Source organism: Molossus molossus, unplaced genomic scaffold (assembly GCF_014108415.1).
Source record: "Molossus molossus isolate mMolMol1 unplaced genomic scaffold, mMolMol1.p scaffold_m16_p_17, whole genome shotgun sequence".
Classification (NCBI taxonomy): Eukaryota; Metazoa; Chordata; class Mammalia; order Chiroptera; family Molossidae; genus Molossus; species Molossus molossus.
Genome location: NW_023425352.1, coordinates 3,656,231 through 3,683,979, shown reverse-complemented (window position 1 = coordinate 3,683,979; position 27,749 = coordinate 3,656,231). Strand labels below are relative to the sequence as shown.

The window sequence follows — 27,749 nt, the reverse complement described above, 5'->3', positions numbered from 1 at the left end:
CCACGGCGAAGTCTAAGTGTAACGTTCTAGTGAGACTTCAGTGGATGGCAGAATTTTATTTTCAACGTCTTAATGTTTACTTTGTAAAATTTATTAAGGAAACCAGTTCAAATTGAACGATGTAAAGAATGTGAAATGAAAAAAGACAAAGACATTTTAAATAAATAACTTATTTATTCAAAATAGTTTTCTGACCTTATTCACAGTTTCAAGTTTAAAATAAAAATGGGGGTAGACCCTATTACTGGGGAACTGCACCCCGAGTCCGAGACGGGACCCCGACATGCACTGAACACGAGGCCCGCACAGCAGCTCCTGCCAGAAGTCCGCACGGAAGCCGAGGGACCGCGTTCTGCGCCTCTCGGAAGGGAGCGGGGTGATTCAACCCCCGTGAGCCACCCAAGTGCCCTGGATGACCGCCCCCTTGTCCTAACGTAACATTAATCCAAAATAATTGTCTTAGCCCATGTAGCTTAACACACTCAAAACACGTGAAGTGTAACTGCGCCGCGCCACACGCTCCCCACAGAGGGGCGCCGGTCTCGCGCGTCCGATCTCGCACCCTCGATGGAGCCGGAGAGCTCGGCCATGTGCCGGGGAAAGAGGCTGCACTTCCGCCGGGCCGGTCGCAGGGGCACTTCCCAAGGGTTTACTGAACGGAGCACCGAGTGGACAGCGTGGCCGGAGTGCAGAAGGCACGGAGGGATGGCATCTGTGCGGACACAGCCCTGGCCGGGTCACGGGGCGGCGCTGCCCCGAGCCAGCTGGTCGAGCAGGCGGATGAGGACGTCGACTCTTTCCGGGAGACTCGTGTTCCTGTTCGCGGTGGCTCTCAGAAGCTGGGAGTAAATCTGCTTGTTGGTTTTGAGGGCTACGTCTTCTTCTATGTTATTGCTGGGCGAACAAAACAAAACGAAGAAGTGACATAAACAGGGATGCACCCACCGTTCAGGGCGACCCGACAGCGACGGCGCAGCCACCGCGGCTCACATGCCGCCTCGCGCTGCTGGGGGCCTGTCCCAGCAGCCGTCCCACCTGTCACGGAAACCGACGGCATTCTTCCACCCGCACCCGAGTGCCCGCCGTGCACCGGGCTGCCCCTGGCAGGGGGCGGAACAGGCCCCGCCCTGCCCTCTGGGCCTCCGAGGGGAGGGGGCAGCGAGGAAGCTGCAGTGAAGACAGACTGGCGGGGTCCTAGCACTTCCTCCACGCCCAGGCCCAGGCCCCGCCTGCACCCCTCAGCCACTGTGCCGAGCACGGTTGAAGTGGCGGTGGGGCTGCCCTTGCTGGAGCTGGGATTGCCTGGGCCCGGGGCCCGGGGCCCCACAGGAGCACAGCACGTCTGCCCCTCTGAGACGTCGGCGCCTCCTGTGTGAAGGGCGCCCTCCGGGGCTGGGTCCAGCACTCTCCGCTGAACATGCGCCTGAAGTCCTGCGACCACGAGACAGGAGAAGAGCACACGGCCCTGCCCGGCGTCAGGGCGGTCACCTGCGCCTTCCACCGCCAGCGCGGGGAGAAGCCCACACACAGCCACGTGTCTACCTGGCTTTCTTCTTGGCTGGAGACAGCAGCTTGATGGACTGGAGGAGCAGGAACGACAGCCGGGACTCAAAGATCCCCAGGAGCTTCAGCACCTCTTCCCGGTTCAGACCCGGAGCAGACTCGGCAGCTGGAGGTGTGTCGGCACCGGCAGGCTGCAAACACAGTTTCACGAATCCAGTAAGCTTTCAACCAAAAACCAATGGCCAGCAAACCCGAGGTCTTTTTTTCCAGGGACAGCCCTGTTGGCAGCGGCTGTGACCAGGCCACCTCCTCCTCCTCCCTCCCAGGTCATTTTAATGAGCTAAAACAAAACATAAAAATGTCTCACACCAAGCAGACACTTACGAAGAAGAAATTAATCCTGGACAGAGACCTCCTAACTTTCCAACGTGACATGCCAAAGGAACAAGATGGAAACGGTCTGACAGACCAGGGCGCGCAAGGCCGGGGGACGTGGGCATTGGGGCAAGGGCAGCGGCGGCAGGGACGCTGGGATGCCAGCAGACTCGAGAGGCTTCCCAAGGAGCCTGCTTAGCCCCTCCCGTCCAGCTCTCCCGACAGCGCAGTGGAAATTACGAGAAGACATAGCCTTTCTCTTAAAACACAAAACCCACACGCAAAGCAAACGCAACAGAGACTGTACTCCCAGGGCCTCACCAACCAAGGTCTGTGTGGTCACTATTTCTTTACTCCTCACCTGAGGATATTTTTCTGTTTATCTTCAGGTAGAGAGAGAGGGCGAGAAAGGGAGAGAGAGAAACTTCGACATGAGAGGGACACATCAACTGGTTGCCTCCCGCACGACCCTGATCAGGGCTGGGGACGAACTGCAACCAAGGTACGTGCTCTTGGCTGGAATCCAACCCACAACTCTTTGGTCCTGCGGTCCAATGCTCTACCACTGAGCCACACCGGCCAGGGCATTTTTTATTTTTTATTATTATTATTTTTGTTAGTCCTCACCCAAGAATATTCTTCCACTGACTTCTAGATAGAATGGGAGGAGGATGAATGAGAGAGAGAGAGAGAGAGAAACATTGATGTGAGAGAGATACATCGATTGGTTGCCTCCCAAATGACCCCGACTGGGATCAGGGATTGAATCTGCAACCTGCCCTTGACCAGGAATCGAACCCGTGATCCCTTGGTCTGTGGGCCAACACTCTAAACACTGAGCCAAACTAGCCAGAGCTATGTGGGTATTTTAAAACGTAAAAGGTACACTTGCAAAATTAAAAAAGAGTTGATAATAACTCCATCAAGAAAATATAATAAATCAGTGTTACTGTTTTTATCCAGAGCTAATACAGCTAACACAAGCTTGTATACACAGGGCGGGGCAAAAGTAGGTTCACAGTTGTGTGTACTGGAAGTAGTTCTTACATTATTTGTTGTGTTTTCCACACGACCGACTATAAATCTACTTTCGCCTCAGCCTGTGCACACACGCGCGCACGCACGGTGCACCCCACAGGCCCACGTGTGCACCCCGCTCACCTGCCCCCGCTCCTCGCCCAGTTCCTTTCGGATGAGCTGGAATGCATGCCTAGTTCTCACCATCACGTCAAGAGCCCCGGACAGTGTCTTCAGCTTCCCAACGTTGCTGTTCTGACCTAGAGGGTCAAACAGAAAACGACCATTGCTGTAAACATAAATCTAGAAGCCTACCCCACGTCCACCTGTCAGTAGAAGCCCTGACTCTCAGAGCTGGAAGGGAGCACAGGAGAGTCTCAACACGTCTTCTCAACCCGCGTCCTTCAGTCGGTCTCCCGAAGGAAAAGCAGGAGTCTCCCTGCCTGTGTGTGTGTGGGGGGGGGGGAGGGGGGCACGGCTCTCTGGAGTGTCGGGACCAGCCAGGAGGAGTGTGTGGATGCTGTGTGGTGCTGCTCAGGCCTCTGGAGGGTCAGCTGTCTCCTGTGAGGCATGGACTTGCTGTCGTGGCCATCAGAGCAGCTGAGCCGACCCATCACCCCAGGGCCCGGACAGGGTTCTCCCGCTCTCAGACACTGCAAAGCCCCGCCCGGCGCTTGGGCTTATATGCGGCCGTGTGCAGTGGTGTGCAGCCGGGAATCAGCCTTGTTCAAACAGACCCGGCCTCTGCCCTCAGCTCCAGGGGTGACCTATAAGCCCCTGGAATGCCCTATCTGCGAAGGGTCTCTGCTGACCTGGGGGACGCTGCGCCACAGCAGAGAGCCCATCTGCTGTACTGTGGGGGCTTAGGGGCTAACGACCCCGGGGGGTCTGGAGTGAAGGTCAGTGTGCGGCAGTCAACTATGCAGGCTGGTGCCCCAACAGAAACTCTGGACCCCAAGGCCTGGGAGAGCTTCCCTGTGGGAACGCTCTGTGCACCGGCACACGTCACCCCTGGGCGTTTCCCACCGTCCGACTCCACGGGGAGGGACAACCAGGAGCTTCTCGAGCAGCTTCGGCCCTCAGCTCTCCCCGACTCGGCCCCGGTGCCTCCGCCCTCGGCTGATCCTGTTCGTTCTCTGTCACAGCAGCAGCCACGAGTACATGAGCCTTTGGCGCACCTGTGAGCCCTTCTAGTAAACGCACAACCTGTGCTTGTTCGCACCCCGAGTTGCAGTTGGTGCGAACTGGTCTTGGGGACGCTCAACTCTATAAATGAAATAACTGTCGCCTTCTTCCTTTACGGCATAAATCACCTATTATCTTAAAAATCAACAGATAAATGTGATTTCAGTGTAGGTCTTGGCATCTGGAAGGCTAGCTCTTGAGTACGTATGGAAATGCTGCTACTAGGGGGCAGAAGAAAGATAATAAATACATCAGGAAGCTAAACTTGTATCCTATGTACTAGAGAAAAAAATATTGGGTAAAATGAGATAGAATAAAGGGTGTTGTAAACTATAGCATTTATTAAACTGGCTCACAAAACGCCCCAAATATTTACTTTACTTTTCTCAAGTACTTGTAGTATTAAATAATTTTTTAAAGGGAACTAACCATATATCACCTTAACAAATTAGTTCCCAGCAACTACTGTTTCTTATAGAATTGATGCCTGCTCATTCTAAGAAATTAAAACATGCAGGAAATTCAAAGATGGAAATGCAAAAAGTAGACTACCCCAACCCTACCCCCAAAGAGAGGGAACCCCACACACCAGCAAGGCATTCTACACTGGCCAAAAGTTAACAAAAATACTTTTAGTGAAAAGTGTTTTTAAAAGGTGTTCCGAGTCCAGTTGGTGTGGCTCAGTGGCTGAGCGTCGACCCTGCACCAAGAGGTCACCGGTTCGATTCCCAGTCAGGGCACATGCCCAGGTTGTGGGCCCGATCCCCAGTGGGGGGCATGCAGGAGGCGGCCAATGGATGTTCTCTCTCATCGATGTTTCTCTCTCTCTTTCTCTCCCTTTCTTTCTCTCTAAACTCAATTAAGAGAAAAAAAAAAAAGTGTTCTGAGCAGGCCCTACGTTCTCACATGGATGCACACGGCCTGGTCAGCACACGGGTGAGGGCCCCCTGCTGGCCCAGCCCCCTCTCCAGAGCAGGGCCTGCGTCTCACATGGATGCACACGGCCTGGTCAGCACACGGGTGGGGGCCCCCTGCGGGCCCAGCCCCTCTCCAGAGCAGGGGTGCTATTCAGGGCCTCTTGTGCCTCCCCCGGGCCTTGCAGTCCCGTGGACGTCAGGTGCTACACGTGTTCTAACTTTATAGGAGAAACCAGCACAGTGAAACCAAATGAGCTGCTGTAACTTGAACTTCTTGTTCTTTACACACAGAAGCATTTCCCTGCAGGAGCAGGTGACGCCGAGCGAGGAGACCCAGGAAGGGCATTCTGTGCTGCAGGTCCACCTTCCCAGCCGTGGAAACACCCTGAAGGAGCCTCTCCTGCTCGTCCTCCTCCCTCCGCTCCCTCACCTTGCTCAGCCTCTGCAGGCACGGCCGGCCCAGACCCCAACCCACAGCTGCAGTACCGGCTGCATGGGAAAGGGGCCCAGTGGGACCACCCTCCTTTACCACCGCTCTGTCTAAACTGACTTGTCACGATTTTTGTTTTCCAAATAAGGGCTTGTGGGCTGTATTTCAACATTTCTAGTCATCAAACACAATCTAATCCATTTCTCTAAGTTTTAAAAAGCACTTCAAAAAGTACAGAGACTTCTAGTCTCTACCCAAAGTCACTGACTGGACGAAAAGAAAACAACATTCCTTATGCCCAAGAGGGACCGCAGGCCTGCCCGACTGCAGGACAGCGCACAGGCCGCGGGGACCGACTCACTGCTCATCTGGAACTCGGCGAAGGCCACCCGCTCCAGCTGCACGCGCAGCAGCTCACACGGCGTGTCCTTCAGGAGCTGGAACAGCGCCACCGCCTTGCTGTAGTGGAGGTCGGCCAGCACCCGGTGCTGCTTCCGGAGATGCTCGTCGCCAACCTGCAACCACAGGCGCAAGGAAAAGGGAGTCGGAGGCTCGGGCTGCACAGTGACTGTCAACTGAGGTCCACCTGGCTCACTGAATGCTTTCTGGGGCAGTGCTGTTTCTGTGCAAGTCTCACAGTGTAGCTTTCACTTCCAGGTCTTAACCCACTTTGCGTGGACTCAGGACGGGACGTGAGGCCGGAGTCAGCCCGCTCTGCACGCGGACGCCCACGCGCCTCAGCTCTGCTTGCAGAAAAGACAGCGCTTCCCCAGCTGAACTGTCCTGGAAGCTCTTGAGCTTCGTCTGCCTCGAGGCTCTCAGCGGCCCGGCCAGCCTGAACTTTGGTTGGGTGCCTCCTGTGGGCCAAGGGAGAGTTGAGGGCCAGCTGGTGAACTGAATCTTCTCTGACTGAGTTGGACCTCAAAGGTCAATGATCTCAGGATGAAGGCAACTTGGACACAGACCCCGCCCAAGGGAGCGCAAGAGCGGCCTTGGCGCCGAGCCGAGAGCGGGAACCGACAAGACAAAATGCACCCTGGGAAACGGTGTGCGGCCCTGGCAGGGGCAAGGCGCCCTCTCTGCAGGGAGCACCTTCCACCTCGGCCTCCCAGTACCCTTAGGAGCACGTACATCTGAACACAGGATTCAGGGACAAGACTCTTCGCAGCAGATTGTTTCTAACAGACTCAAGCGGAAAGAAATAACCCAGAAGGCTCGGTGATCATGGATGAAATGATTCATAATCATCGCATGAATACTGCTGAGCTGAGAAAATGAACAGCTACACGCACTACCCAGGGAGAATCTCAACAACAGAATGCTAAGTAAAAGGCACTAAGCCAGAGAGTTCGTATAGCACGGTCTGTTCTACAAAGTTCCCGAGCAGGTAAGACACACAGATGGCACGGGCACATCCGAAAATGCAGGACAGTGGCAGCCCGGGGGTCTGGAGGGAGACTCGACCGGGAGGGTGCACAGGGGACCCCACGGCACCCTTCCCTCCTCAACCTCAGGGCGAGGCACGCAGGGCGGGCTGTCTGTATCCTCTGAACTGGACACATGCCTCCCGCACAGGTTTCGATGTGCCTCTGTATGCAGGCCCATTTCACAATAAAAAGTTTAGAGATGGGAAAAGGGCATACTTCAAGATTTACACAAAACTATTCTCATGAAGCCTAACTGTATTTTAGAAAATCAAAACAATACACCCAGGCACATATATGGTTTTGCAAACTAAGACCCAATCAATGGTAGTAGAGAGAAAGAGACGGCATGAGGCGAGAGGGGGAGCTGCCTACACCCCAGGTCTCTCTACGCGGCCACCAGAACGACGGCATGTGAAACGTGTGCGGAGGAGGAAAGCACCGGAACCGAGGGGCCGGGCCCGGCGTGTCGGGAGGCAGTACCTGGTTCCTCAGGCAGCTGTGGTACATGGACGCCAGCCTGTGATGGATGGTGGCGGCGCGGTACTGACAGAGGGGCTGGCGCGCAGACACCGAGTCCACGTCACAGTACTTCAGGGATTTCATCATGGCCTCACTGACTTCTTTTTCAATCTGTTTCATTTTTTAAGGGGGAACCAAAAAGAAAGAGAGACAAGCCTATAATTTTACATAAAAAGTTTAAAAACACTGAAGTGCTGCCTGCCAGGGAAAAGCTGTCTAAGGACACAGGCGGCAGCCGTCCTGCTCAGCCCAGCGGTCACCTGCTCCTGCGCCTTCCTGGACAGCGGGGCGTGGTCCTGCTGCAGCGTGGCCGCGGTGAAGTAGGTGGTGGACAGCTCCCAGCTCACGGAGTCCCACACCGCAGGGTGCCGGTCGCGGGCCCCCAGGGACCGCAGGGCTCTCAGGTAGTAGTCGGCGGCCTGCGGGGAGAGACGTCACCACGTTACAGTGAAACGTCCCCCAGTCCCCGGAGGCGAACTCGCCCGGGGAGACGGAAGGAGCTCTGGGGGGACTGCACAGCAATGCCGGCGAGGACAGTCACGGCGGGCGCACCTCGGGACGCCCAGCCCACCCCGCGTCCACCGTGAGGGGCAGCGCTCCTGACTCGCGCCGAGCGTGACGATCACTGTCCTCCTGTTCTTTCTGAGTGAAAACTACAGCTTACCCAACAACAACAAGAATAGGCGAGTCCAAGGATAAACAATTTGCCAGACGTGACCAGCAGCTCCTCCCACGCTTCCCACCCCCCCCCCCCCGAAGTGGGTGGTCATGTTCAGGTAAATCAAATCACACTAACCCTGTCGCCAGCAGTGACTTCTACACTTCCTGTGTGCATCCACCTGCTCTTTCAGTGTGCGTGCAAACACAAAGCCAGGCCTTCTGTGCTAAAGTGCACCTGCCATGGCCCTTCTTCCCTAGAGTCCCTTACGCAGCTCTGAAGCAGCGCGTCCCCAGGAAACCTGCGAGCCAGGATGGCGGGACGTGGAGAAGCAACCACCATTAACATGGAAACTTTTCTGAGTGCTCGGACCCAAAATTGAGTGCACACGTGTTATTTCATTCACTACAATCAAAATGCTTAATCATGTACAGATTTACATGAAGTGTAACACTCTTAATGAGCTCTGTTAGGCTTCTCTGGTACTTCAGGGCACGGCTCGCTAATGGACGCCCAGGATCCATGAAGGTGGAGCCGAGATGCTCAGACCCAGCTCCTGCTCTGGACTGCGTGCTGCGATGCGGTGGTCCCCGGGGAGGAACTTGGTGGGGGCACTCTCGCTGTTTGGAGTGCCTGCTGCCCCTCTAACAGCTCACTGCAAAACAAAGGCTGGATGCTATTTTTTCTTTCTAAAAGCCAAACCCTCTGCAGCGGTCCCCCCCCTCCCCCCCGGGCCGCGGAGACAGGTGCACGCGCAGGTCTGCGCAGAGGCCCGCAGGCCAGTGACGCGCTCCTTTTCCCACCCCGAGCTATCGCTGCAGAAGGTACCTGGTAATGTGTTAAGTGAGAGAGACTCAATTTTTAAATTCTATAAAACTTTAAATTTTGTAATTTTTATAACTTGTTAACCATTTACTTTGCTCATATACACGAATTTTTTGTTCCAGGTTATCTGCCCTGTCTTCTGTCGAGATGGTTTCTTTCTTTCTTTTTTTTTTTTTTATCCTCACCCAAGGACATTTTTTGTTCAGGTAGAGTGGGAGGAAGAGAGAGGAAGAGAGAGAGAGAAACACCGACGTGAAAGGGACACATCGAGTGGCTGCCACCCGCACGACCGACCAGGGCTGGGGACAAACTGCAACCAAGGTACGTGCCCTTAGCGGGAACCGAACCCGGGTCTCTCGGGACCGCAGGCTGATGCTCTAACCGCTGAGCCAAACCGGCCAGGGCGAGATGGTTTATTTCAACGATCCCTGTTACACACCAAGGGCTTCTTAGCCTCGGAGCTGCCCTGTGTGCTGTGAACATTCCCCCAGGCTGAGGTTTGCTTTTCAACTTTGCTTTCAATGTCGTGCACTTAAAAACCTTGTACTTCATGATTTCTGTATTATCCTTGCCCATCCCATGAAGTCATTCTTCTTCCCACATGTTCTTCTGGGACTTCACAGTCTCACGTGTCCACGTCGACCTCTGACCCATTCAGCACTTACTCTGGTCACACCCCCACACTGCCCCGAGCCTCACCTTCCACCTGCCCAGTCAGCGTCACTTCCGTTCTGAGTGCTCACTGCGCTCGGGCCTGTTTCTAAGTCTCTGAATGGTCGGTCTGTCCTGGGCCATCACCACGGTTTTCGTTATTTTGGTTTTATAGTATTTAGTGAAGCAATGGTAAAGGTAAACGACAATTAGGGATGATGTAGGCAGACGTTACCTTGTTATAATACAAGCCTTCTTCTGGTGAAAACTCGCGTTTAAACTCATCCCCTGCGCCGCAGTGCGCCTGCGCACAAATCCGCATGAGTCTCCCCGTGTTACACAGCAAAAGGGCAGCGTTTGTAGCATCATCAATGGACTCAAAGTTGTGAATTCCTTTTTCAAAGCAAGAAAAGCTTTTTTTCCACAACTGCTGCTCTGCAGTAGACACGCTTTTGCTCACTTCATGGAAAAGAAAGAAGACGTGTAAGCAGGCACCCCATAGACCCTACCGCGCCTCTCGAGGCGACCACGAGAGGACGAGGTAGTGACAGCACGTCTGGGGACAGCCGCCTGGTCAGCCGCAGTGCACTGCTCTCAGCACACCCGTCCGGGGCCAAGCCCTGCGCCCCGACCCTCAAGTTCACGCTGAGGCCCTACCTCTGAATGTGACAGTACTTGGAGACAGGGCCTTTAGAGAGGCCATTAAGGTTAAATGAGGTCACAACGTGGGGCGGTGTTCTTATAAGACAGACACCAGGGACACCCACAGAGAAAAGACGCAACCAACAGGTGGCCAAGGTGGGAAGCTGAGAAGAGAAGCCTCAGAGGACCCCGCCTGGCTGGCGCCTTGGTCTCAGACTTCCAGCTTCCGGAGAGAGAAACAAGTGTCTGTGGTGTGAGTCGTGGCAGACTCACACCACACTCAGACACTGCCCTCTTCAGGGAGAACTGGCTGATAACACCACAAGCCAGCCAAAACACTTGAGCAAAGCACCACTCTATAAAGATTCAAAACACGTGGTCCCATTCATTTGAAGAGGTAGTCCGTGTTCATCTCATTTTCGCAGGGTTCTGACATCCACTTTACATACTCCTTCACTGACTTAAAGAGCACGGATTCTTATATCTCGATATACAGTCGTCCCTCGTTCATCGCGGTTAGTCTGTTCCAGACTCCAGCGGCTGCACCTGGCGTTGAAGGATTTGGGGGTGCTCCAGTACATAGGCCTAAGTCCGTACGTGCAGTGATTTTAATTGTAATTGTAATGCAGAGGTGTATAACGGACTCAGACAACCGAGTACGCGCTGTATCATTTTCACCGAATGAAATGAATATATTTGAAACGAATATATTTTAATGAATATATTTGAAAAAAACTGTGCAAGTCGAAGTGCGAAGTGGCGAGGGACAACTGTATATATTTTTTTAAAAACAATTTAAAAAAAAGGCACAGGGTCTCCACTAACAACGAACTCTCGTAGCCCCGAGGTCAAGCACAGCTCGTAGGGCAACAGCACACAACTCCTTCGGCAGAACCTCTCCGCCCTCTCCCCTAGGAGCTGCACGGTCCTGCCCCGCTCTGAACGCCCGCGGGCCCTACGGCTCCGGCACGTCCCGAGGCTGCCGCCCGTCTGGACAGCCTCCCCGCACCCGCCTGCTGACACCCGTGGCGCTGCTCAGACACGCGTGCTCGCCTGTCTCCTCGCTCGGCGGGGCCGTGCCAGCCTCTGTGCCCCAGCACCTGGCCTGGCACAGGCTGGCCGTCCAGCTCACTTCTGACTGATCAGACGGAGCATGAACTCCAAGGGGAAATCATGTTTTCTCCTAATTTCATTTCTTGAAAATTTAGGAATAGACTTTTCAGCAGAGCGCCCAGGACAGAAACACAAGTGCCGCAGTTCCTGCTCGCGCCGCAGTCAGCGTGACTTTCTCACCGGAAAGGCGATGGAGACTCACCCACTCTCTCACCCTGCAGCGCAGCGGCCTGATTCATGTAGAACACACCGATCTCATTTCTGATGTTGCCCATTCTCTTCAGGACTTGTACGTAGTGTTCTGGGTTTTGGCTTTTTAAGTCACTAAATTGCAAGATTTCGTTAGCAGCCTCATAACATTTACAACTGACTGAAAGCTGACTTTCCAAGTCTGTAGACAAATCAGTCGCCCACGCAAATCCTGAAAAGAGAAAAAGGGAGCGTCACCAAGCGAGTCACGTGACTCCCGCGCCCTCAGCATCCAAGTCATCTGCCACTTTTAACTAAGTAAATGTAACACAACGTAAACACACTTATATTTAAGCAAAGCTAAAAATTTAAGTCTCAACATACAGATCTCTTTATTTACAAAACCATATTTCCTTGGGACATTCATGTTTGATTAAAATAAGTACTTTCCTGCCTAAGAATACCAAACAATTCCCACGACCCAGACTTTCCGGGCCCACTTGCTCTCCGGCCGGGCCTGACCGCCTGCGGGCACAGGTGGACCACGGCTCCCTTTCCTCAGTGCGAAGGGCTCTCGCAGTCAAGCTCTGGGCTACCAGAGGGTCATGGGCACCAGCTTGCCAACGCGCCTGACTCCCCAGAGAAGTTGCTGATAGGCTCTCGGAGACTCACACGTGCCATCTAGTGGGGACCGGAGTGAACTCAGGGGGAAAAGGCGAGCACTCCTGCCGACAGCTTCAGACCCACAAGGCACCACCAACCTCACAAAGACGAGCTTTAAATCAATGAATGTGACAGGAGTGGCGAAAACACACGGAGGTTTTCTCACCCTATTAAAACAAAGTGATAGACACTGAAGAGAAAAAGGGGAAGAAAGGGGGGAAATGAGAAAATACTACATTTCCCCCAATGTACTTCTCTAGATGTTCACTGTCCGACACTTCCTGGGAGGTAGACAGCCAATGGCACAAACAACACACAAATGTAAGAAAACAATTCATGCCCTGGCCAGTTTGGCTCAGCGGTTAGGGCGTCGGCCTGTGGTCCAGAGTCCCGGGTTCGGTTCCCGCTAAGGGCATGTACCTCGGCTGCAGTTTGTCCCCGGCCCTGGTTGGGTTGTGCGGGTGGCAGCCACTCGATGTGTCCCTTTCACGTCGATGTTTCTCTCTCTCTCTCTCCTCCTCTCTCCCTCCCACTCTATCTGAACAAAAAATGGAAAAATGTCCTCAGGTGAGGATTAAAAAAAAAAGAAAATTCACGGCACGCTGCCGACCACGACCTTGCCCCTCAGCGCTGCCCTGAGCTGGGGGCCTGCCCCCGTGGGCTGCTCTGCTCTTCCCCAGCCTACAGATCTGACGACTCCAGAAGGAGTGATATGCTCAGTAAGACTGCAAACCCTAAGCTAAGTCTAAAAATGACCTCTGTATCTGAGCCCCAGGAATTATTCAGAAGGGAATTCGTCCACTTTTACCAACTGCTATTCCTTTTCTGAAGGAATCACGGCGGGTCAGCTGCCCGACTGGAAAAACCTCATAAAAGGACAAGTGGAGAAAGTCAACACGCTTGTCTGAGAGCTTGTTTCAGAGCTAGTTCTAGTTGTGCAATCAACTCTAGAATACTTCCAAGCATTTTATCTGCAAATACACAGGATCATGCTCGACATTAAAATTAAAAATAAGCAAAACAAACAGAGCACTAGCAAATGCCACATTTCTGCCCCTGGATCCCACTCAGCTCAGCCGGACTGGACAGCCCCGGTGGGAGCCCGCCCTCGCCGGCCTACCTCGGCAGCTGGACCGGACAGCCCCGGCGGGAGCCCGGCCTCGCCGGCCTACCTCGGCAGCCGGACTGGACAGCCCCGGCGGGAGCCCGCCCTCGCCGGCCTACCTCGGCAGCTGGACCGGACAGCCCCGGCGGGAGCCCGGCCTCACTGGCCTACCTCGGCAGCTGGACCGGACAGCCCCGGCGGGAGCCCGGCCTCGCCGGCCTACCTTGGCAGCTGGACTCCCGGTGGAGGCTGTGCAGTATCTCCTGGTCTTCTTTGGTCTGGTAGTTGAACTCCTCCAGGTGCGCTGCTCTGTTGCTGGCGTTCTGGGCCAGCATCAGCTGGATGTCGCCGCAGAGCGTCAGGTACTGAGAAAGAAAGAGCAGCACTTCGGAAAGCATGTTGGTGCAGAGGCAGCAGTAAGTGTCTACGTGGAAAGAGTGGGAGGGAGAAAAAGGTGCGCACTGTAAGCAGTGAGTATGAAGACCACTGTTACCGACTGTATCCACTTTAGTCCATCCAGTCACAGAGCAAACGTGGCTTCATGTATTTCTAATGAAGACACATTAAACCACTCCGAGCAGAAAACAGAATACTATGTAACACACAAGATGCAAAAAAGTTGTTTCAAAATGAAATTTTAGAACAGAAACAGGAGCAAATTTCCCTGGCTTAGACGTCTTCTCCATGCCCTCCCACCACGCCTGGTCGCCTGGTCGATACAGTGACTCACCGTGGCTCTGCAAAGCTAACTTAATGTATCGTAATGCTCTTCCATACTTCTGAAGACTCATGGCAGCGTCAGACAAAACATAATAGGCCTTTGATGACTTGAGAATCAGCTGGAGTTTCATTTTATGTTGCCAAGAGCCAGGGATCATTCCAGACTGGCTGGAATAATTACCCTTCTGAAGGGAGCCCACTATGAGACAGGAGGAAAGAAGGTAGCACATTATATTTGAACATAAGTCACTATAAAAAAGTAATTTCTGTTTCTTACTAGAAATACTCCAGGCTCGGGCCCTACTGTAGTGGCAAACACCACACTTCACTCTTTAGCGACAGCGGAGAGAGCAGTGTTTCAGCAGACGGGCTACGGAGGTTTCGCAAGGCCTCGGCTTCCCTGCAGCTGCCGGCTGTCCCTTTCGGAGTCACTGCCATAACTGAACTCACGACTGACAGCCGCCTCCTTTCTCCAGCCTGCGTGTCAATCTGCCCAAACGTTTACCTTCCCAAAGCAAGCCTTAACCACAGGAGAGCCCCTGATCTAAACCACTCAAATGGCTTCTCGCCACTTGTTAAGTCATGGATAAGCATCTCAGCCCCCTTCCTGAGCTAGTTTTCCAGTCTTACTTCCCAGTGCTCCTCCCCTACTATCCATCAGTCAGAGTTAAGTGACTGCTGGCTGCCTACATAGATGCGTTTTCCCATCTCCGGTCTTAGTGCGCTGTTTCCTCTAGTAGGAATATTCTTCACTTAAAGTCCAACCTATACCACCTCTTCACTCTGCTGGCACCACAAACGACGACATGAAGTCATATGGCCTCTATCCTTGAAGACCTCACAGATTAGAGTTGGAGACAGGCTGATGACATAAACCACAACAAAACATAAGTGTAATTTCAGAGATAAGAGCAAAGTGCTGTGGGAACCACCCTCCCCCATCTCCCAGACTCAAGATTTCTGATCAGCTACAACACACGAGTCTTTAAAGCAACTAACAGTCTGTTATGCTCTTATTTGTGCAAGTATTTCTTTTCCCGCCTACTGGGCACATATTCTGTGTGCGAGGAATTGTGAGCAGACCAAAGCTGACTAAGAAACAGCTCTGGCTCACAACTGTGTCCGTGTGTCAGCACAGCTAACTGTGGGACAAGGCGGGCTTTGGTAAGGGGATCCAGTACTGCTGGGGACAGAAGTGAGATGGAGACCCTGATCGTGAGCAAGCTTTTCAACAGCTGAGATGGGGAGGGAGGCAGGAAGAGCAGAAAAGGCATTTCAGAAAACAAACGCCATGAAACAGGCACACGAGTTTCTACCGTCCTGGGTGGTCCTCCTCACTGTGTCTGGGTTCGAACCTGGCACACAGGCAGTGCTACCTACATGCGGGGGATCTACGTTCATGAAGAGAAGATTCCAAAGCACTTGCTGTTGTTTCAAACATACAGGCTTTCAGAACATTTTTTAAACACCAGAACACATTTAAAAGGGGGGGAGGAAATAAGGTTGAAAAAAAATGTAATTTAGATTAAAATGAAGAAACTCAGACTTTTACTTCAAGTCCACACGTGCTCCATGAAGTTCCCGCGGAACCACAGGTGAGCTGACGTTTCTAGCTCATCTGAGCACCATCACGAGGCAACAAGAGCTAACACCGGTGGTGCTTATCAGCACACTGTTCGAAGTACTTTACATGTTCACTTAGTTCATGAACAACCCTTCAAAGTCGGCAGTCACGGTCCATTTGGAGAGAAAAAGGCTCCAGCAAATCCAGGACTGGGGCCAGGAGCCTGGTCCCACCCAGTCCGCTCAGAGACACCTGCGGCTCTCCCCGAAGCAGGGTTTCCCGGGAAAACCCTTCTGCTGGCTCAGACACCTGTCCAGGATCAAAGGGCCCGGCCCTGCTCTGCGCCTGCACGGAAGGATCCCCTACTTCCCTTAGCTGCAGTCCGCCGATGAGCGCCCTGACTGACACGCTGCTGAGAAGGGCCGGTGTTCTTCCAGGGAGAAGGCTTATGTGCACATCAATTCTACTCACTTTTGTCCAGAAACAAGGCCATTTGCTTCTCCAGACCCTCAGGACCCCCCCTTGAGGATTCATCTTCATATTTTAATGGGATTGGGGTGTTGGGGTCAGCTGCAGGGAGGTCGCTTTCTTTCTTAATGCTGCTATCCACGGATTTTAAACCCTTTTAAAAAAGGAGAAACATTTACTGTTTGAGTAACTGAGGGTCAACTAGAAACTAAATATAAGGCAATACCCGTACTACTGAATACATTTAGGGGAACGGATATTTTGAAAACAGATGTTTAAAACTACATTTGACCTGAAGATGCTGGGAAAAACTAATTTTCACTTTATGCTTCAAGGAGAAAAAAATCATAGCAGAGTATCAGTCAGACACCAACAAACAAGTATTATTTGCACATCAAGTACATTTACTGAAATAGTGAAGATTAAACCCAAACTCACCTCCAGAACATAGCTGAGCACAAGCCTGCAGCGTTCCTCTGTGTCGTGGCAAACTGGGAACGCACAGCTGGGCTGCAGAAGCGAGCACGGCAATGATTAACACGCTCCTAGCGCGAGACTCTACAGCTCCCAGCTCCTGGGAACGACTACATCTCTGCAAATCAGTAGTTCCAAAACGTGCTGTGCATTCAGCTTAGCGCGGTACTAAGGCTAACAGACTGCTTTAACTGAAGATAACACTGATATAATAAGCATCATCAACACACATCCTGCTTAACAAAAAGATCTTCTGGCATACATGTTGCTTTAAGTACTTAAAATTTAAAGAATTATTCTATTACTACAAAAAAGAGAATGTGAGTAGTAATGTTTTAGATAAATGGACACCTAATCTTATAGGTCAGCTCAACTTTTAATTAGCACTGATCTTGGTAGTATGGTTAACAATAGCATGAACTTAGCAACAGTTTGACCAGGGTCACCGATGGTCTCACCACATAACACATATGCCTCAGTTAGCAGCCTCCCTCTACCCAGCGGTGTTGCACAGCAGGGCCTCTGCCAAGCCCTGCACTGGCGAGCCCGTGAGCCTGGGATTTTACTGCGGCTGACAGAGAAGCAGAGTGAGCAGTCTGTTCAAGGGCACAGTGAGTCGGGGCTGGGGCTGGGCCATGCTGACTCCACGTCTCAGAAGGGACACCGAGAAGGCAAAGCCAAGTGAGGAACATTTACATGAACACCACGACTGCAGTTTGAGTACTTTGGAGACTGATAAAAACGTGTTGCCTCTGTAAAAAGCTATAAACATATCACCACATCTAATGATCATCCCACTGCTTCATAAACAGAGTGTTGTTACAGTGCAGTTTTCACAGTACATGTCACTGCTGCAACCAGTTGTTCACAACCAGCAATTCTAACAGAGGCACTGCAGGGCTCGCTGGGAGTGCACTGCAGTCAGGCGGACAGATCGCTTTGTCCTGCAGCCATTCAGTCAGTATTCACTGAGCACCCACTGTGTGCTGGAGACGCGGGGGATACAAGTCCACACCTGCAAGAGCTCATGTTCCAGTGCAGGAGAGGGACACACACAAGCACTTCCGGCACAGAGCATCTCTGCTAGAAAGGAATGAAAACTAAGCAGGCTTGGGCTGGAGTGCCAGGGAAGGTGCCCGGCAGAGGTGAGTCAGTCAAGACGGAGGCTTGGCAAGAGCAGCCGGGAAGAGAGCTGGGGAGGAAGTGTGAGCAGGAGCAGGAGCAGTCGGGCCTGATGTGTCTGGGGACAGGAAAAGGCAGTGGCGAGGGGACGAGGGAAGTGAGCGGTCAGAAAGACAGGCAATGTTTTAGGGTACAGAGAGGGTCCTCTAAAAACCTACTGGGATATAAAGTTCCATCTGGAAGTTAAACTGAGAATAAATTAAGAGGTCATCTGTAAATATGACTGTATTACAGTTCAAGGGTCAGCCAGAACTCCTTTAAGGCTGGCCTGGGTCTGGCCACAGGGAGGCAGGGGAGTAAGTATAATTTAGAAAACTGAAACATGGCACATTCCACCAACAGGAACCTGAAGGGTAGGAAGTTGTTAGGGTCTGTCTGGCCTTGAGCAGGCCAGAGACGTGCCCATCTAGACGCTCCGTCTAGTGCCCCGGGCACTGAGACAGTACCGCCCTGTGGCACAGGGATAAGGCCCAGGTCTCTCACCACACAGATCAACAAGCTACCCGTCTGCTGTGACTGGTCACTGGAAAGGGAACTCTCCCACATAAACATTAGTACGCTGAAGTGTGGCTGACATGTCCGTCCACCACAAGTCTGCATGTGGTCAGTCACCTGGGACGACTATAAACCAAGTTCTCGACCGAAGCTCATGACTATGCGAAGGCTGCACTGCCATCTCCTGAGGGCTGATCTACTAATCCACAGCTGCTGTTTCCCATGCCACCACTGTGCTACAATGCAAGCATGCTTACTCTGATTTGATGAATGGATTTGTACTTTTCTGGAACTGACAATTCTCCAACAGACTTAATTATAGCTACTGCTTTGTTATCATCTGGAGGGTCAGAGTGGGGGCAGTAGGATCCATTTTCGTCGCTGTCTGCCATCTCCTCCTCCTCTTCGCTGTAACTTTCATCAGAATTCTCATTTAAAGGTGACTCTGAACTTTCTTCTTTTTTAGGTTCATCCAGTTGAAAAAGTTCTGAAAGCATGTAATTGGCTGAAGCAATAATCTTATAAAAAGAAAAAACATGTGATGGTCATCAAAGGTGAGCACTCGACGTGGAATGAGGGTTACTACGCTGGCCAATTTCTCAAACGGGCTGCCCCACCAGATGGCCACACAGAGCACTCCTGCCGCAGAGCTGCCGACTCTGAACGGACGGAGACTCCCGCGGCATGTTCACTTCCTGGGACGGTCCCGTCCCGTCCCCAGCCCTCTTCCATGCGTAGTGTCCTCGCTGTACCAGCAAGGATCCTCCCTATCGACTGAGAACCAGAATTTCTTTTCACACACTATAAACTAGTAAGATTCTATCTTTAATAGGCAACTAATATTTACTACACGATCTATGGTCCCGGGGGAAAACACCCCACTGGCTTAATGAGGGAAAAGTCCATCCTGGTAGCTCTTGAAATGGGCATGTAGACATTATTATTACTTGTTACTAAGTGATTCGTTTTTTTTTTTTTATCCTCACCTGAGGACATTTTTCTATTCTTTGTTCAGGTAGAGTGGGAGGGAGAGAGAGGAACAGAGAAAGAGAAACATAGATGCGAAAGGGACACATCGAGTGGCTGCCACCCACATGACCAACCAGGGCCGGGGACAAACTGCAACCGAGGTACGCGCCCTTAGCGGGAACCGAACCTGGGTCTCTTAGGACCACAGGCCGATGCTCTAACCGCTGAGCCAAACCGGCCAGGGCAGTGATTCATTTTTTAAAGTTTTTTTTTTTAATTCTCACCGGAGGACTTTTTTTTTTTTTTTGCATTTATCTTCAGATAGAGCGGGAGGGAGAGAGAGAGGAAGAGAGATAGAAACAACGATGTGAGAGAGACACATCGAGTGGCTGCCACCCACACAACCCCAACCAGGGCCGGGGACAAACCGCAACTGAGATACATGCCCTTATTGGGAACCGAACCTGGGACTCTCTGGTCCACGGGCCGATGCTCTAACCACGGAGCAACCGGCCAGTGCTGCTATTAAGTGATTCTTAATCACAGCCACATAACAGCTGTGACATTTCATAACTGTCACACCAACTATTCAACAGCCACTAAACACCACCACTGCAATCAGCAATTAGATACTTAAGTCAGAAGCTGTTTTGCCACTTGGTTTTCTCTGGTGTGGTCTCTATGATGATCTTTATCTCTAACCTGGATGTGGCTACAACAAACATTAACTTGGACTGTAAAAAATAATTGTACATCGTAGAGACCTTCTCTGATTTAAATTGGGTACAACTAATCTTACACCAAAAAATAAAGACCACTGAGGGTACAGGTGGTGTAAAAGCGGGGGGCCCATGACAGAGATTATTTTCAGAGACGCTTTTATCATACACTGAGTGTGGACTGGGAACCGTATTTACACTAACCGTGATGAACAAGACCCACGTGTGTAAGCAGGTGTTAAACACTACAAACAGGTTTCCACCTCCCTCCACTCACAGGACGGTGCTGTTCAAGAGGAAGGTGACATGAGCCACACATAAAACTTTAAATATTCCAGTGGCCATATTAAAAAATCTGTTTTACTTAATTTCGATATTATATTTGATTCAATGAACACGCAATGTGCACCACACCATCTTGGAATTCAGTGTGTCTTGACCTAAGGCACCCCTCAGTTCAGAACGGGCATGCTTCCGTGCTCAGCAGCCACGTGGGCTTGGTTCCCGGCTGCCCCACAGGGAGTTAGGTGGAGTTAAGACTGAGTGTCCAAGCGACACTTCTCCATCAGAAAGTAGACTGTGTACAGAGTATACAAATGTCTATCTTACTTGAGGATGTCTGCTTTTATCCAACAATTTAACACAATTAAGAAGCAACGTTCTGATAGTTCCGTAGTGTTTCTTATTTTGATTCTTCTTCATCATCATGTTGCAAGCAACCCTAAAAAAAAAGTTTGTATCAGCTTGACTCCCCATTCATCGTTCCCTACAAGATTCACGTGTAGGCTGCTCCTCTTTCCTCCCCCACACGCACACACACACACTTTGTTTTCTAAACGATGAAACCCTAAAAGGTATCTAAAAGCCTTGGCTTGGGTGATGTGGCTGCACCCTTTAAAACCTTACAAAGGCTGCTCCTGCATCTGCACTCTGGCAGCACTCACTTATACAAGAGAATGGCCACGGGCATGGTGAATGGATTTTGGTACTTGTCTTCTGTTTCTTCACAAAGGGTAGTGAGATCATAGAGCTTCACTATGTCACTGCCACTCGCTGGAAAAGCAAACAAACAAACAAACAAACAAACCTCACTTTACAGTAGTCACTCAAATCAATTATCATTCATTCAAGAATTAGCTCACCTTTAAATAGCCAATAGGTATGTCCTTCTTTGGTACAATTCGATTTCAGAAATGACAAAATATTCTGTGCAATGTCTTTTATGACTTTAGTAGAAAAATTAGAGTTTTCCAAGTTGGGAATCTCTTCTGTCTTTATCATTTCATACTTCTATAAAGCACAGAAAGTCGTCTGAGAGAAAGCCTCGGCAGCAACACTTCTCTTATTAAAAAGCAAATATGTAAATCCTGCAGCACGAACGAGACGTAACCAGTGGTTTCCATCTTTTTGCTGCCCCAACATTCCAAAGGAATCTGACCCACCCCGTCAGCACTGCTGTTCATTTACCACAGGAGTAATTCTCAAGGGAGACTCATCACCCGATTCTGAACCACAAATTTAGGCATGATCTCATTTCTGTTCTCACACGGAACAACCCTCTCAGAACACTTTCTTCTATTCTACCCCAATGGCTTTCAACTGGGAGATGGTTAATGCAGGGAGACTTCACCCCTAGACACTAGAACAGCCTGGGAAGTTTCTCCAGGAGACACGACTCTGTCTCCGAGCTATGGGCTCTGTTCCCTTACAGAGATGGAGCACAGTGGGGAAGGGAGGAGGCAGCAATTCACAGTAGAGGCTGCACTGACATTACTACACTATTTTTAAAGCACCTCCACATTTTTTTGCTTGTCTTCTGTTCACACTTCCCTAAACTCCTCTTACCACGTTTTCTGGAGTATTCTCAGACTGAAACTGCAAATCAACTGGGAAGCTGGACCAAACAGTCCCCTAAGGCTGGTTTCCTCCTGGGTCACGGAAAGCGCCCTCGGATTTCCCACGGCACCGCCCTGCGCTGAAAGCCCCTCCCTTTCACCTGCCTGGGGAAGCCCGGTGTTTGAGTTCAGTGGGTCCCCCGGTGACGAACTCCAACAGGACCCAGGCAGGAGGCGCTGCAGTCTGTGTCTAGCCCTATCTTCTCCAACACCTGCTCTTCAAAACACTCCCCTGGCATCTAACGCTTTCCTCACACTGCACACGTGACACACACACACACATCCCCCCTCAGGCAATGGTACCACCGCAATTCTAGCCCCCCAAGCTCCTGAGCCCGACCCCTGCAGTTCCCTTTCACTCCTCCCTCTCCGCTCACAGCCTCTCATTCAAAGCTGCCTTTAGGATGATGGTGTAACGGTGGTTCTCAACCACGGGTGCAAATAGAATCATCGAAAAAGCTCCCGCCCGTCCTGAAATGCTGCGGCCCAAGCACGAGGGATTCTGATGCACGCTTCCACACAGGTTAAGAATCCCTGGGCTGCAGTACAATGGGCTAGAGCGTCGCCTCGGTCTGAGAGAGGTTCAAATACCGACACCACCACTCACTAGCATTGTGGCTCTGGGGGACTCACCTGAGCTCTTTGATTCTCAAGTTTCCCTCCCCATCAAAAGGGAATTAATAGTACACGGTCAGCTAAGAGCTGAAACGAGCATCAAATAAGATAATGCCTATAAAGCACTTAGCAAAGTGCTTAGAACAAAGATGCACTCAATAAATGCTAGCCATTATGATCACTGTCATTTCTTAGTATTTACCAAGATGAGATTACGTAGTGTGAGGACATTACATTCCTTCTAAAAGTAGTACATGCCTAACCCGCCTTCTCGTCTCCAAATCCTCTGCTGTCCTTCATGCCGCCTCCAGATGAATATTCCAACACATGGATTTCACACCCAGATGCAAAGTTCTCACTGATTCCAGACTGCCACCTGAACCAAGTCCACGCGCCTTAGCTTAGCATTCAAGGCTCTATTATTCGGCCACAACTTTTCCAATCCTTCTGCTATTTTGCTACAGAAGCCTATGTTCCTCAGCTGGGTCTATCATCAATCCCTCATTTACTAACATCAGTCTTTTAAAATCCATCTCTTATTTTTGGGGATGCTATCTGTCATTCAAGATTCAGTTAAGATGCCACTTCTTTCAGGAAGTCTGTCTTTCAGATCAAGAGACGTGATCTGAAACCCAGACTTCCGTGTATCACACCCAGACCTCTGTGTATCACACTTCCAATGCGTAATCTGCAGTCTCCTATTTTCTCTTTGCACACTGTTACTTCCCATTAGATTATATCTATCTGAGTAATGACCACATTTATTCTTTGTTCTTCCCCCACATTTATAATGGGGACAAAGTGCCTCATAACAGAACACGCTCAACAACAATGTGCTATATAAGCTATCTGCTCTATGCAGTGATGACTGAGCCTTTCCCTACACTCTGCACGCACTGAGTAGGTATCTGTGCACTGAATAAACACTTCCACTGTGCAAACACTGTCATGTAGCTTCTATGGGTGCCTGGCAATGAGATTAGAGTTCTATGGCTACAAATGTAAGGTCAGTGTATTTATGACCTCCTCACAAATTACCTGTAAAATTATACTCCTGTAACATTTAGAATTCTATCAATAACTCAAATGTGAAAATACTCAAATTTTAGTTTATTCACAGCTACCTTCCTTGCCAAAAAAATACACCTTAGATTTTAAGGGTCTTACACACTCTGGTGAAGCACTCTCTGCACCAATTTGCTCTTGAGAGATTAGAAAACTCGTACTGTATCTTACCTGTACAATTCCATTTACATGAAAACACATCACAAGCTCTGGTACATTGCATATCAAGTTGTCCAACCAGTAGTCAATTCCAGTTAGCACGTTAATTGGTTTGTTGTTATCCCTAAAAATAAACAATTCTATGTTATTTGGTTTAATTAAGATGTTTCATAATGAATCGCCTGAGACTTATTTCTCCCATTTAACTATTTTAATCTGTGCACCTTGGATGAAAAATGCCACATGAGCTTTCTCTGCTGATGAGACATGTGCACCCAGCTCACGTGGTGGGTTATATTTACACTTTTCATAAGCCTGCTTGCATTTCTGATATCCGTGGGAGGCTTCAATAGGAATAGAAAGATGCTGGCAGATGACTGGGGGCCTACTGCATGCTCCTCCAACACCCTGAAGGGAAGGACTAACCACCACGCATGACCACACCAAGTCGGAATTCACATTGGCTAACATGAACAAACACACCTGAGTATTAAGAAATAGGTCACGATTAGTTAACAGGAAGCTGGAAAACCACCTCCTTCACTAATTAAATAAATTCTACATATTTTCACCAGTGCAGATTCAGATATAAGACTAGGCCAGTGCAGCAGATGTCTGACTCCACTCCTCAAGGACTGCACACACACCCAGCTACAGGGCTCCAGCATCCGCTGGTACTTGCTCCTTCCTTATTGTGCCATTTTAAGCGGCAAAGGAGGGTGACGGTGAGCTAAACTAGAATAAGGTGGTGAGGCCCAATGGGTAAGTGCAAGCAGACAGGACAGGGATTCTGAAGGACGCAGTGCGGTTACCTGAGACGCAAGCTGACTGCTGGGTACCGGCCGCCTCCAAATATGGGCATGTTGGAGCCCACCAACATGTGTATGTCTTCAAATGTCCACAGAATATTCCGAACAAAATCATTTTTAAGACCCTTTGATATAAAACAAAACAGGAAAGGTTATGGTACAATAAACAGGGAAGCCATAATCTCCCCCCGATCCACAGAAAGACTTGAAAAAGGAAAAGACAAAGGAGATAAAGCATTAAAGTGACAGAGCTGTCAGATCAGAGACGTTCAGAGAGCATTTTCAGAATCAAGTAGATTTCCCCTGTGAATCCAATGGAGACTGGTTTTGAATGACGAAGTAGACTTGGGATGGGTGTCTCCAGGCGAGCACCCGGAAAGCATACCTGACTGTTCTCCCCGTCACTGAATAAAGGAGTCAGGTTTTGTTCTTTGGGGGCTGAGGCCACATGCCCCACTATGTATAAGGGTTCAAGAGGCTCACTTCCCTGTGAAAAGTGCAAGGACAGGAGTGATTGGTGCCAGAATTTCTCACCAATGGCCTACTTCTAGAGTATCACCTGCGCATTCCCAGCAGACCCTCCACCCACGGCTGTGACTTGGGCTCAGGCACACCACGAGCTCTCGCGGAGACTGACATGACCTCCTAACTATACCGCCGCTGGAAAGGCTGATCACATCTGGCTCGTACACAAGAAAGATAAAGATTATTTTAGCTTTCAAAATTTTAAATTTTTCTCTCTTTTGGGTGAATTTCAATACCAGTACTCTTTAGCCTACCTCATCTCTATGAAATTAAAAAATTCTGAGAACCCCCAGCCACATGTTTGAGACACCCATCATAAAAGCCTCTAGTTTGCGTTTCTTAGCGTGTTGCACAGAGCACCAGTCCTGGGGACACTCGGTGGGACCCCCAGAGCCCGCTGTGACACACGCTCCTCACGCGGACTTGCTTTCGGGGCCTAACAACCTTGTTGTCGTCACGAAGCTTCTGAGAGTCCCTGCAGCAGGAATATCTACTTCACCTCTGTGCAATCCAGTGCCCTCTTAGTCTCAGAACACTTCTTATTCTTACTACGTTCTGTGGAATATCCTCTGGGAAACATTTTTAGAAAGGGGAACTTTTGACAAGTAAGCTCAGTCCACCACTGTTTTCCAGTCACTGGGGCAGCTGCCATTAAGAAACATCGCTTTAACCTTAACATCAACACTGCGACAGTCCCCAGGGACACACACACGTGTGCACACACACTGCTTAGCGCACTTCTCACCCGGGGTATATGCTACGGGCTTGGCACCTGCCTGCGAAGGAAGCACACGTGACTGCAAGTGTGCGTGTGTGTGCACGTGTGTGCGCGCGTGTGTGTGTGCGCGTGTGTCAATCTCCAGCACTTTCCTGTGTCCTGACTTCTCCTTAAAGCAGCGGTTCTCAACCTGTGGGTCGCGACCCCTTTGGGGTTCGAACGACCCTTTCACAGGGGTCACCTAGGACATAACAGTAGCAAAATTACAGTTATGAAGTAGCAATGAAAATAATTTTATGGCTGGGGGTCACCACAACGTGAGGAACTGGATTGAAGGGCCGCGGCATCAGGAAGGTTGAGGACCGCTGCCTTAAAGCACCCTAACGGAGCTTCAAGCTGTTTTATTATGTATTTATACAGACACATCAATGACCTATGGACCAACTCCCCAAACCATTTTTGCCAGGTAGTTGCTTTAGTGAGAGTTTGGGCCCTAGTTAGAATGTTCCAAATAAAGGTCTGGCTCTAAGGCCGTACCGAAAACACCTGTTCCAACTCTATTGCTGCTCAAGCCAGGCCTCAAACTAGCAGTTCAGGTTTGGGGAACAAGAATTCATGAGGCGGTGGCTTGTAAACAAAACAAATGTCTAAATGCTGAAATTTAGGCTGTATAACATGTTATCGAGATTATTTTTATGGCAGGCTAGTTCTGGGCACATGCCATTGCTCAGACGATCTGACTGCTTTGAGGCCCTGCTACACGAGTGTGGAGTCCGTGGACACAGCGGAGCTCGGCCCTAGAACAGGCCTCTGAAGCCACGAGGGTCAGGGTTAAACCCGAGCTCGGGCTTCCGGCGGTGAGACCGCGGACAACACCTGCCCTTTGTGAGCTTCAGCTTATGCTTATAAAAGGGTCCCTTCAACACTCAATGCATATGTAGCTCCGAGGATGGAAGCATGTGTCCATATGCACACACAGCACAAAGTGCATGGCGTGAGAGGCACTACCTGGATGCCAGTTCACTTCCTCCACGTGCAAGTCGTCTCAACACCTCCTGACCTTTCACAATGACCCCTAAACCAGGTAGGGACAGAAAGGGAGAGGGGAGCTGGGTGGCAGGAGACTGGCATTTCTGTCATATGTCTTTTGCAATGTGTGGGTTTTGAAGTCAAGGAATGCTAAAAGAATTTTTAAAAACTCCTTTGGTGAAATATAATCATGTACAGCAAAGTGTATAAACAAATAATACAACACAATGACTAAGTACAAAGCAAAGGACCAGTGTAACTAGCCCCCAAGTCCTGACCTGCATCTGGCTAGTGCCCAGCCCCACATCCCCCTTCATTCACGCACATCACCCTCTCCGTGGTTCCCACTGTCGACTTGTACGGTAATTATTTCCTCCCTTTTCCTCAGTTTTTCCCAACGTGGGAAAAATTTGAATTTATTACAGTTTAATGAGGTTTCTCCATCTTAACACCTAATAAAACTAAAATCAAGTTAACTGTATTTGCCTCCTTGCAATTCTATAATTTGTAAAGACAGCAATAATCTGATGAGTCACTATCAACATGTGAGAACACACAGCAAGAGGAAAAACTATTTACCAAGTTAAAGACCATATTTTTTTCTTCTTCGAGTTTGTCAATATATTTTCCTGAAAACAGACATGTACAATTTACACCGGTGGAGTTAGTTTTCTTTGACAGAAACAATGACAAAACTAAATAAGCAATAAGAAGAAACTAAGAATATAAGGGACAAAACAGACGTATTCTACTGTCTTCCTTTCTAAAAGCTTTGTAACGTTACTGTCGGTTAGTCTCAGGAACTTCATCCAGAAAATCTTAAGGGTGATTTTAGGCCTAACAAGCTGACTAAAAAGGTCAGTATTTAAATTACAAACAAGCCTAGCCGGTGTGGCTCAAAGGGTTGCCAGTTTGACCAGGCCATATGCCTGATCTCTAGGAGTTGGCGTGCCGGAGGCAGCCAACAGATGTTTCGCTCTGACATGGATGTTTCTCTCTCTCTCTCTCGCTCTCAAAAAAAAATATCAATAAAAAATATTTAAAAAATAAATTACAAACAAGTTTGATAAGCATTTACTATAAAGTTTAAAATATACTATATCACTATATTTATTATATAATAC

General features: G+C 50.1%; 1 protein-coding gene across 4 annotated transcripts in view; it reads right to left on the bottom strand.

Moving 5' to 3' along the window:
- Positions 1–200: 200 nt before the first annotated feature.
- The window catches only part of EDRF1 (erythroid differentiation regulatory factor 1), a 33,301-nt gene continuing 5,752 nt past the window's right edge, over positions 201–27,749 (bottom strand). Inside the window, exons 7-25 of one of the 4 annotated variants that reach the window (XM_036264954.1) lie at positions 24,739–24,840; positions 24,357–24,478; positions 23,557–23,668; positions 20,953–21,100; positions 20,755–20,863; positions 20,420–20,531; positions 18,380–18,640; positions 16,410–16,481; positions 15,975–16,125; positions 13,950–14,138; positions 13,443–13,643; positions 11,465–11,683; positions 9,743–9,966; positions 7,634–7,792; positions 7,335–7,484; positions 5,789–5,942; positions 3,040–3,155; positions 1,543–1,694; positions 201–894 (exon numbers count right to left, since the gene is read on the bottom strand). In XM_036264954.1, the coding sequence (XP_036120847.1) occupies positions 738–894; positions 1,543–1,694; positions 3,040–3,155; positions 5,789–5,942; positions 7,335–7,484; positions 7,634–7,792; positions 9,743–9,966; positions 11,465–11,683; positions 13,443–13,643; positions 13,950–14,138; positions 15,975–16,125; positions 16,410–16,481; positions 18,380–18,640; positions 20,420–20,531; positions 20,755–20,863; positions 20,953–21,100; positions 23,557–23,668; positions 24,357–24,478; positions 24,739–24,840 (2,910 nt within the window). In that variant the 3' untranslated portion in view covers positions 201–737. The other 3 variants (XM_036264955.1, XM_036264957.1, XM_036264958.1) reach the window with 3 other exon arrangements.